The 12270-nt window shown below is 37.7% G+C and overlaps 1 protein-coding gene across 1 annotated transcript in view; it reads right to left on the reverse strand.

The window, feature by feature from the left end:
• The window catches only part of LOC126249733 (endoribonuclease Dcr-1-like), a 284524-nt gene that overhangs the window by 258407 nt on the left and 13847 nt on the right, over positions 1-12270 (reverse strand). The window contains exon 2 of the mRNA XM_049951411.1: positions 5073-5144. Coding sequence (XP_049807368.1) covers positions 5073-5132 — 60 coding nt within the window. The 5' untranslated portion in view covers positions 5133-5144. The remainder of the gene's footprint in view (positions 1-5072; positions 5145-12270) is intronic.

Genomic DNA, 12270 nt, shown 5'->3' on the forward strand with positions numbered 1-12270 from the left:
TATTTGTAACTAAATTTTTTATATTTGCTGGCAAATTAAGATGAGTGTTCCTGAGTAGTGGACCCCTTTTTGAACTAAAGTAAGTGCTTTTAAGTCTATGTGCACATCATTTTTGTTCCTGGTATTGTGTGTATGAAGTGAGCTGTTTGTTGGAAAAAGAGATATATTATTTAGGACAAATTTAATTAAGGAGTAAATATACTGGGATGCAGTGGTTAGTATACCCAGTTCTTTGAAGAGGTTTCTACATGACGTCCATGAATTTACTCCACAAATAATACGTATTACACGCTTTTGGACTCTGAAAACTTTTGTTTGACTTGAAGAGTTACCCCAAAATATTATACCATATGACATTATTGAACGAAAGTTGGCAAAGTATGCAAGCTTTTTCATTTTTATGTCGCCTATGTCTGCAAACACTCAAATTGCAAATACAGATTTGTTAAGGCGTTTCTGTAGTTCTGTGGTATGCTCCTCCCAACTGAATTTATTATCAAGTTGTAATCCCAGGAATTTAAGACTGTCAACCTCTTCTATCTGCTCTTCTTCATACTTTATGCATATGCTGGGTGGAAACCTCTTACAGGTTCTGAATTGCATGTAGTGATTCTTTTCAAAGTTTAATGTCAATGAGTTGGCTTTAAACCATTTATTAATATCCATGAAAATATCATTAGCAGATCTTTCTACAACTACACTCGACATACTATTTATTGCAATATTTGTGTCATCTGCAAACAAAACGAACTCTGCTTCTGGCAGTGTAACTGATGAGAGATCATTAATGTACACAAGAAAAAGCAATGGCCCTAAGATGGATCCTTGTGGGACACCACATGTAATTTCTTCCCATTCTGATGATGACTGATGACTTAATTCACTAGTTCCTTGTACTGACACCCTTTGTTTCCTGTTAGCTAGGTATGACTTGAACCATTTTGCAGCACTGTCTGTGACACCATAGAATTCTAATTTATTTAAAAGGACGTTGTGGTTCACACAATCAAATACCTTTGACAAATCACAGAAAATACCTGCTGCTTGTAATTTGTTATTTAATGAATTAAGTACATTTTCACTGTAGGTGTAAATAGCCTTCTCAATATCAGAACCCTTCAGATATCCAAACTGTGTTCTTGATAATATGTTATTTGTGGTCAGATGGTTGAGAAGCTGCCTGTACATTACTTTTTCTAAAATTTTTGAGAATGCTGGCAAAAGTGAAATCGGTCTGTAGTTTGATGGTATCTCTTTATCCCCTTTCTTGAATAGAGGCTTAACATCTGCATATTTTAGCCAGTCAGGAAATGTCCCAGTTATAATTGACTGGTTACACAAGTAACTTACAATTGTACTAAACTCACAAGAACATGCCTTAATTAACTTTGTTGATATTTCATCGTACCCACTAGAATGCTTTGTTTTTAAAGATTTTATTATGGAAGTTATTTCTTTTGGTGAAGTGAGTGATATATTCATGTACTTGAAGCTATTTGTAAAGGCTAGTTTCAGATATTCAAGGGCATTATTTACTGATTCTGACAATCCCATTCTATCAGTAACAGATATAAAGTACTTGTTAAATAGATTTGCCACACTATGCCCATCGGTTACTAATGTGTCATCTACCCTTAATGCTATTTGCTCCTGTTCCTTTCTGGTTCTACCAGTCTCCTCATTCACTATATCCCATATTTTTTTTATTTTGTTCCCTGACATTGCTATCTTCTTCTCGTAGTGCATTTGTTTATATGTCTGAATTACTTTTTTTAATATTTTACAGTATTCCTTGTATTTAGCTAAATCATCAGTATTGGAGCTATTCTTGGTCGACAGATACATTTTCCTTTTTGTCTTACAGGACATCTTTATTCCTTGTGTAATCCATGGTTTTATTATAGACTTATATTTAATTTGAGTAACTTTTAGAGAAAAACAGTTTTCAAACATGGTACTGACATTTTTCATGAATGTATTATATTTTTCATTCATGTCATGGGCACTATAAACATCTTTCAAGTTCATATCTTTGAGCAGTTTTCTAAAACACTCAATTTTTGGTTGACTGACTACTCTCCTGTACTCAGACTTAGCAGTCTTGATAATCTGCTCAGAATTTACATCTAAAACAAGGAGCTGCATGTCATGATCTGATAGTCCATTTATTACAGGTTTTATATGATATGATTTTGTTCCTTTGATTTGTCTATAAAAATGTTATCAGTGGCTGTCCTTGAGGATTTAGTGATCCTAGTTGGCAAGTTTACAGTGTGAGTTAGATTGAAAGACAACATTACTAACTGCAGTAAATGTTTACTGGAAGATTGCATTAGAAAATCAGTATTAAAGTCACCAGCAATCAAAATTTCTTTGTTTCTTCCTGTTAAATAACCCAAAAGAGCTTCTAGATGATTTATGAATAGATTATAATTTCCTGCAGGTGCTCAGTAAATAGTTACTATTATATAGGATCTGCTATGGAACTCTACTTCTGTTGCACATGCTTCTAGATGCTGGTCTAAACCGAATTTATTAATGTCAATGTTCTTGAATTTATGGCAGTTTTTAATAAATGTGGCAACTCCTCCTCCATCCATATCTACTCTGCAGAAGTAGGAAGCTAGCTTAAATCCTGAAATGTCTAACATATCTATGCCAGTGGTCACTTGATGTTCAGAGAGGCAGATTATGTCAATTTGGTTAGATGAATTCATTTCATCAATACAAATGAGTAGTTCATCAATTTTATTTCTGAGTCCCGGAATGTTCTGGTGTAATAAAGATAACTGATACTGCATACTAATGGGATTATAACTGCTTTGGCGAAGATGAACTGGCAGTTTCTGATTACTTTCTGTTAAACATTGTTTAAATGGAATCTGTATGCTAAAATCTGACTCCTGTTCATGTGTTTTCTCAAACTGAGTGTGTCTGCCAATCTCTCTTAAAACTCGTTTTCTCTCCCCCTTCCCTATCCTAAAAAAGACATTCCTCTGACACGTGTGACCACTGGTATTTTACCACTTGTGACAGTGCCCCCCCCTTCCCCCCCTTACGTTTTCCCTTCCCTTTCCTATTGAGGTGAAGGCCATGCCTAGTGTAGTCCCACCTATCGATAGCATCCACAGGAATCAAACCAATATGGGACCCTATATCCGTCCTAAGCAGCCACTCCAACTCCAAGTTCACCCTCCTGATGGAAAAGTTCAAATGAGGCCGATCATGGCGTCTCAACACAGACACAAATCCCACACTCGTATGCTTCGTTGCTGATGCTATCTTCACCACGTCACTCTCTATGGAATATTCAGAGTCCCTGTCAATGCAATTCCCGGACCACCCACTATAACCACGGCATCCTCCTTCGAGAAATCTTTGCATAAAGAACCTACATCCTCTGTTACCTGACCCAGATCTGCACTAGGCTTGAAAAAGTTTGTGACCTGGTACTCTGGACCTAGATTTTCCTGCAGTAGTTGGCCAACACCTCTACCATGGGAGCTACCTAACAACAGAACTTTCTTTTTCTTTACAAATTTCCCTACCTTTTTCAAGTCCTTGAAAGCTTGTTGTGCCCTTTTTACAGCTTCAGCTGCATGAGGCTCATCCGATTCTGACTGAGGCAACAGGTCAAATCTATTTTCAAGATTTATGACAAAACTGTCTGATGCTCTCCTTTGCCTGTTCCCCCTATTACGTGTTGCCACTTCCCACCTTGGTTCAGCCTTCTCCCTCTTTAACCTGTCCAGTTCCTCCCTTCCCTTGTCTAAGTCAGCTTGAAGAGCTGCAATTTGCCCTTCCTGTTCCAGTATTTTCCTGTCTCTACTGCAGATCCTACAATACCACTGGTGAGCCTCATTTATGTCCCCATTTCCCATGCCATTACATTCGCTTCAATGAAAGAAACTATAGCACCCATCACACCACACCCCAGAACTAACGATCCTATGGCATGTCACACACTTCTCACTCATGGTAAAAACAGAAATCTTATAAACTGATTTAAGTAACAAAGGACCCTAGAAACTATTCAAGCAGATATAAATAAATTGAAAGATTACTGAATAAAAAAACTGGTGATTACATATAAGTTTAAGTCACTGTTTACTTACGATACGCGCACTTGAAATTAAGCCTAAAATCCGTGCTATAGGCGCGAGAAGGAAAATAAACTTCTTACCCCGTTTAAACCTTCTTTAACACTTCACTAACACATGTCATGCAACAGATTCCTTAGATTGCCATAAGATCCTATTTCGTAGCCTTGTTAACCATTCACTCATCAAAATTTGTTTTCCAAAATATTCATGTAACTTCAGTACACTTGCGACAGTAATCCTAGAGTCCACATCATGAATCTCAGCCAGGAAACCACTAATGGATGAGATTGAGCACATTCCTGTGTAACTCTGGTCACTTATGCACAGGCAACTTATTGAGTTGAAATACAAAAGTAGGTGCTTATCTCATGAATCCTGATGTGTAGAAAAGGCCAAATGAGCAGAACAGGAGACTGCTATGTCTGTGTTTATTGAAATATCCTGGTGTTTATCTGGTGTGAGTTTAAGAAACTGTGGAAAAGTTAAAACAATACAGTGAGGATCTAAGCCACAACTCCCCAGAATACCATTTCACTGCCTTCACCACTGAACAATCGTACTTGTATGCATGAACTGGTTAGAAGTGATAAATAATACTAGTGCCATGTACCCTCTATTATGCCTCAGAGGCCCAAACTGTTGCCTGTAAAGCATAATTAAGACCAGGATGAGATCCAAAATTAGGAGTGTGGAAGAGAATCATCCAATGTTGATCATTTAGATTTCTCCATAATTCAGTAAAAAAATATTTTACATACAACATACTGACATCTATGGTGTTTTGCTTCATCACAGCACTGTCATATGCTCAAGTCTTTTAGCGAAGTTTTCTCTTTTTTTCTTTTTAATTTCATTATCATGACAAATTAGTCTCTGAAGATGAGAGCCTGATAATTCTGTACCAGGAAATCTCCACAAAACCACAAAAATGAAAAAAAAAAACAAAAAACAAAAAAGATCAAAGCTTACCTGGTGTTCTCTTGGAGTTAGTGATTTAGTGTGTATGTTATCACTGAAGTAGTAGGCCATCAGCACCTATACCTGCAACCGACAAGCACTGCAATGAAATATGTGTACAACAACTACCACAAACGAGTGATATATGTTTAAAAATATGGCAGCTTATTTGGCAACATACTGTAGCATTCTTATATGATCTGTATTTGAGTTGAGTGAGCCTTTTAGAGTAACACTACAAGCATAGAACTTTTTAATGTTCTAGACTTTTCAGTCATCTGCTAGTTTTTGCCCACAGCTTCAACTAACTGCAATGCAATTTTTGCATTAACTTCTTGTCTAAGAAAAGCGAAAACTGAATGATTCTTGAATTTCTTTCAACAAAGCTTTTTTCTATATAGTTTTAATGTACCATCAGTAGTGTGATCATTAAAGACCAAGCACAGGTTTAAATCCAGCAATGATTCAGACAACAGACTGCTCATAGTTTTAGGCAAGTAAACATACCATTATTCTCTTTAAATGATTCAAGATGCCTGAAGGCCAGAGCAGGATTTTTATTACTGCCTCTTCAACTGTTAAATTGTAAAATTTCAAAGGAAGTGAAAAATCATTTTAGAAAATATCAAGTTAGAAGTATTAATGGCACTGGGAGCTGGGAGGTTCAGTCACCTGACTGGATATGTTTTCTTTCTTCACATATGACAACACACCACTTCACAAAGGGTGATAGTTGGGTCTTAAATGGACCTGTTGAGTGCTGAATGTGTGTAGGGTTTTTTTTCTTCATCAGTTTATGTTGTTGATAAAAGGGAGAAAGAAGAGATAGGAAGGGGTAAAACCTGCATCCAGCACATTCTTTATTCCTGTTAAATAGCACCAAGGCAATCACCAAGCTTAATGGATCCATCTAACACATGGATTACTATTAACATTCCTCTTAATCATTGCACAGTTTGCAGTGGCTTGCCACCTTACTTCTCACACTTTCAAGGTTAGGTATCTCAGTTGTGACCACAAATGGGTGTCAATTATTCTGAGACCTATAATGGGTGTTCAAAAAGAAACGAGGTGGGGACATAATTACAGAAACCTGTATGTTAGACGTATTGACCCTGGCTATTGACACACTTGTCCCACAGTGACACAAGGTGGTGAATGGCTGTCTTGAAATTGCCGGGGCTGCGATGTTAACCGGTTCTGCACACACTGCTGGATGTTGTCGTATGGGGTGAATCATTTGCCCCTCAGAGCCATTTTAAGGAGACCAAAAACGGCGTAATCACAGGGAGAGAGGTCCGGACTGTATGGAGGGTGGCCAAGAACCTCCCATTTGAATTTCTGCAGGAGTGCTGTGACTGTGTTGGCCATATGAGACTTTGTATTGTCGTGGAGCAGAACGACCCCACAGGTGAGATTGCCTGGTCTTTTTGATTTGATCGCTTGGCAAAGGGTGGTCAAGGTTTGCGAGGAATGCTGGGCATTCACTGTTGTCCCGTGCTGCAGGAAGTGAATCAGAAGTGGGCCATCTTGACCAAAGAAGAATGTCAGCATAACTTTTCCTGCACTTGTGTGTATGACGACGACCAGCTGTATGTGTGTAACTGGTTAACATCGCAGCCCTGGGTATTTTATGAGACAGCCATTCATCGCCTTGTGTCACAGTGGGACAAGTGTCTCAACAGCCAGGGTCAATACTTCTTACATTCAGGTACTGGTTTCTGTAATTATGCCTCTGGCTCGTTTCTTTTTGAACGACCCTTGTACTAAATCTCTTTTAGTACTTACATGGTCATGGTTGTGCCAGTGTTATTAAGATTTTCAGTGTTTAATATAAGTACACCACCAGCAGAAGAATGCTCCTACCAGAAGACAAAAAAGAATATGCTCCTCCTTAAAAGGCTCTCACTGAGAAGTGACATACCAGCTACCTATTCTATCTTCCTCAGTACCTTTAAAAAAATCTTCCCACCAGTTTTGGCTTGTGAGTGTATTGGGGCTCTTTTAAATGTGCAATTCATCTCTCACTACCACAAGCTCCCTTAACTGTAATTCATTCACACCTCCTAGTCCATACCAAAGGTCGCTCATAACCATCCACTCTCATTTGCCCATTCTCATTCATTCAACCCAACTCATTCTCATTATCTCTTTCTGTCTCTTTGTCACTGTATCCTGTCTCACAGCAACAGTCTCCTTCATTCTGTCCAACTACTACTACTTCCGCTGCTACTGCTGCTGCTGCTGCTGCTGCTGCTGCTGCTGCTGCTGGCCACTGTCACTGTCTCCTTGCTCTCTTTTACTGCCACTGTCTCATTCATTCCTTCCCACTGCTGCTGTCTCTTCTCAACGTCACACTTCCACTTGTTCCTTCACTTTATTCCTCTTCCTTTTCCTAGCACTGTTCCGTCACTCCATTGTCATTGTGTCATTCTCTTTCTCTCACACATTGTTTCCTTCGCTCTTTCCATAGCACAACCATTGTCTACTATCTTCCAATATTATCACTTTTCCATCTCTTTCTCAATGCCACTGTCTCCTCACTTGGCATAAAAAAGTGTGAATATGTTCACATACCCAAAATTTTTGGGAACATTTTTAAAGGTGCTGAGGAACGTAGAATGAAGTTGCTGGTACCTCACATTTCAGTCAGAGTCTTTTAAACAGGAGCATATTCACGTTTTTTATGCTCTGATAGGGACATTTTTCCACTGGTTCCCTTTTTTCCCCTTCAACATCAGAACACATCACACACATGAAAAGAATGTGGTGAGTCAGCAAAATTTTGATAGTTTAGCTGTGTGAAACTGAAATAAGGCAAAATTAATTTTACACCTCATACCATATTTTACGTGCACAAAAATTTTGCATGTGCTTCAGAACAACATGGGGTTCCCAAAACGCTTACGATGATCTCAGACACACTTCGCAACACATTTCTCCATGCTAAATCATTTTATGAACTACGTTTTCACCTCACACCAGTGCATATTTTACACATACAAGTAGGGTAAATTTGAACCTATGTATCTTGAAAACTGATAAAGATATCAAGGCATAGTCCATATCAAATCAGGCAGGCTAGGAAAAACTCTTACCTTCATAGTCTCAGATGTTATTGAATTTAGTATATGTTAAAATGAAGGACCAAGTATGAACATGTATTTTTTTGTTTTCTCCAAAAAAATTTCTGCTCTAAGATACAGCTCTCCAAAGATGACGCTGATCATTTTGAAGATAAGAATTTTGGAAAAAATCTTAAAATGCTGTACCTCTGGAACAGTTCTACATATTCTGTTTTTTTAAGGATTACAAAGAAATCCTCCATTTGGTCTTACTGTCAAAGTTCTTTTACTATAGCATTCTGACTTTTTTTTAAATAATTTATGGATTCTTTTTTCAAGAATGCCAATCCATAAAATTTTGATTTTTTTCTGCTGATTAGTACCATATAGTTTGACATTCCCTGGAAATGAGAGCTTCCACTTTTAGGTTCAACAGGATTTACAAACAATTTAAATTTTTACCATACATAAAACCTGTTTTATTACCACATTATCACATAACAAGCTCATAAAAATCAAAACCTAGCCTTATTTAACATAATTTTAGTTTTGAAAGATGAGTAAGAGACTCATTTTTTAAGCATTTTAAATGGTCCCAAAATGTATGTGAGAGGTCCAAAGACTTGAACGTTTCAATTTATATAACTTCTGTGCACTCTGTTTTGTACTGAAATTAGCCAGTCAATGAACTAAACATGTGTTCCACTGCTTCACTATCTTCCTTTGATATAGATTGATGCCTTCCTGTAGGACCAATAGGAACTGGAACACTTACATTCTTCAAAACATAGTAAACAGTAAGTGAGCACTGATGGCATTGTTGCTGACCTTCAGCTGGAAACCTATATCCAGCAACTGGTCCATGTGGTAGCATAAGTTCACTACAATTCTGATTAACTCATAACTGGTGTCTATAATCTCTGCAATCCACCAGTCACAGTCATACACACATGCCACAAACATCCTCCTTCTCAGGTTGTGAATCTGAATAATATCCTGCTGTTTCTGAGGTGTTGGCCAAACAAACTAAATTTCTTCTTTCTTGCTCCTTAAAGTGCAGGCAATATGAGTTCGCCCATCACTTTGGGGCCAAAAATGTATCTTCTGAATTCCTTTCATAGGAGTAGTTTGCTTGGACCATTCTTATTTTTTCTGCTCATGGAATTCTTTGATTTCCTCTTTGGAGAAAAGAATGAGGGCTGCGGATGTATAAGATTTCACGACTCTCGTAAAATCCTCAGCATTCTGAATCACAGCTGTATTTGGTCTGGCAAGATTATGTTTTGTAGCATGGTGCTTCAGCAGGCCTCCTACACCATCACAAGGCCCCTTCCCGTGACCAATAGCACTTTATACCCAGTCAGTTGGCACAAGCGACTTACTCAATTTAAACAGTTGGTAATGATTTTTAAAGTGACTAGGAGCACCATCAGAAATAATGATGATCTTCTCTGCCCCTGTTTGCAGTTGAAGAATTTTGCGCATTGCTAGCAAAGCATGTGCTGAATCATTTCCTGTGTCATCACTTGTATCTCCAACACTTGTGGCCTTGTTTTGAAAATATGTCACTCCTGTAAAAATTGAAACCTGGTCATTACTCTAATTATAACCTTGTACTTGTGGGAGAATTACAGACCAGTTCACAGCAAAATCATAGTGAAATGCTAAACATAGTTCTTCAGCCTGTAAACACCTTTTCACTTCTGCAACATGTTGTTGTTGAAAATTCTTCAGATGCTGATGTGTTACTGCTGTCACTAACCATGTACCAAGTTCATCAATGAAACTGTCAAAGGCAACAGTTTTCTTAATTAGTTTAGTTTCCTCCCATGTCGCATATGTAATTTCTGCAGAGTTATCTGCTATGTCTTCCAGGCCAAGTGTCTGTAAAGACAGTCCTCCCTTTCCACGGCAGTCACCACATTCTTGAAGCAAACAAGTATCTTGCTTTACGCCACATACTATTAATGACTTCACAGGCCCAACCAAGGTGTCATATGTCACGTGCTCCAGAAAATTATTCAAAGTTACCACACAAAGTTCAAAATTCGTGCAGTACACACATAAACAGACATCTCTAGGTGGGTGTGGAACTACCCACGTAGGTCTAGTGCATAAAATTTTATCTTCCAATGTATGGAGTTGTATAGTTGCTCTTATAAATTGCAAAGGTTTCTTTAATACTGCGAGTCATGTACTTCTTCACTTTCACAACTTTTTGACCTTCAAATGTTACATTTATAGTGTCTTTTTTGTTAGCACTCTGGCGAGAACAGTCCCATTTATCTTCCAGATAAAATGACTGCACTATTTGAACTTGAGCTGCTTAAACAGGATAACCATAACAGGGATCTGGTCTTCCAAAGACTCCTTTTACAGACCTCACATTTCTTGATTTGTATACCATGTACTCTGATACTGATGGAACATGGTTCAAAATTGTTTTATTTGAAAATGTCTCTGGAATAATAGTTAAAACTTGCACCATTTCACTGTAGGAGGCACAATCGTGCTTTGGTTCATTTTCTTCTGAAGCTAAAATTTCTACTTTGAAGAGTGAGGTCAGTTTTGCTGTAGTGTATTCATTCATAGCTTTAGTAATTTCTCTGCACATTCTTGATGCACAGAGCTTAAGACTATACTTCACTGACCACAGTTTCTTAACAAGACTAACAACTACCTCTGTAGTTGATTGATTCAGGGTATTTAATTCTTCCTCTATTGATGCCAAATCTGCACGATCTGCACCATGGGAGGCTTCATCTTGTTCAGATACTATCATTGTTGTTATTCTGTCAAAACATTTAGAACACAAAATGTCATCACTGGAAACATCTTCACTTTGAAATAAAGTCTTCAAATGAGAACACTTATTTCCAACCTGAACAAAGTCTGTTTTTTGTTTGTCTTATATATCACCCTTTTATGGATATGCAAATAGTCAGCACACTTCACTTCACTCTCCTGTGGCCCCAGTCAGAAGACATTTCAAACAGGCCTTTTCACAAAACACACTGCAAATGTGCCACTGAACAACTACAATACAGAAACCTGCAATGAACAACCACGACAAATGAAATGACAAGAAACTACAACAAGGTGTAAGAAATATCTGCAAACTGCAACAAGGAAAGTGATAATAAATAACTGCCACAAAGACAATAGAAATAAACACTGTAACAAAGAAATTAGTAAGTAACAACTTCAGTGAAGACATACATTAATTACCCTTCAAAGTTTAAAAAATGATTTTTTAAAAATAAAACCTGTCCAACTTAAAAGAGAAAGCTCTCCTTTACAGAGAATGTAGTACTACATGGTTCTAATCAATAGAACAAAATTTAAAAGGCAACAGTAAAAGAACTTTGACATATATGTCAAAACAGAGGATACCATTGTAATTATAAAGCATCTATCTTTCAAATAAAAAAACTCGAACAAAATATCTAGAACTGTTACAGAGATACAGCATTTAAATTTTTTTTTCAAAATTTGCATTTTCAAAATGGTGTTCGCAGTGTCATCTTTGGAAGCCTGTATCTCAGAGGAGGAATTTTTTTGGAGAAAAAGAAACGTGTTTCTTACTTACTCCTGAATTTTAACCCTGTAACTGCTCTGGACATGTTAACGCGCATGCCTTTGTACCTGTCCCGGTGTCCTCGGAACGTGTTTTCGTGCACCACCAGTCCTTCTACGTGGTACTCTGAACGTTTCTACGTGTAGACACGTTCAGAGTACCAGGTAGAAGGACTGGTGGCGCGTGTAAACACGTGCAGAGCACACAGGGACAGGTACAAAGGTATGCGCGTTAACACGTCCAGAGCAGTTTAAGGGTTAACATATGCTAAATTCAATAACATCCGAGACTATGAAGTAAGCCCCCTGGATGAATCGATACAGATTATGCCTCAAGAAAATTTTCAAGACTGTTTGAGATCAAAATCTTAGGAATATGTCGTGAAAATATTAGCCATTCACTGTGCATAGCCTTTTGGAATTAGCAACTTGATTTTTGTACCCAAAAGCCACATTTTCTGGTTTTCTCAGAAACTGCCCTGGAAGTAAATGATGAACTAAATGGTGTCTCCATTAACTCCTTAAACACAGCAAAGATCACATATAATACAAAAAGAACCATCTGATTT

This window comes from Schistocerca nitens, chromosome 3 (assembly GCF_023898315.1).
Source record: "Schistocerca nitens isolate TAMUIC-IGC-003100 chromosome 3, iqSchNite1.1, whole genome shotgun sequence".
Lineage (NCBI taxonomy): Eukaryota > Metazoa > Arthropoda > Insecta > Orthoptera > Acrididae > Schistocerca > Schistocerca nitens.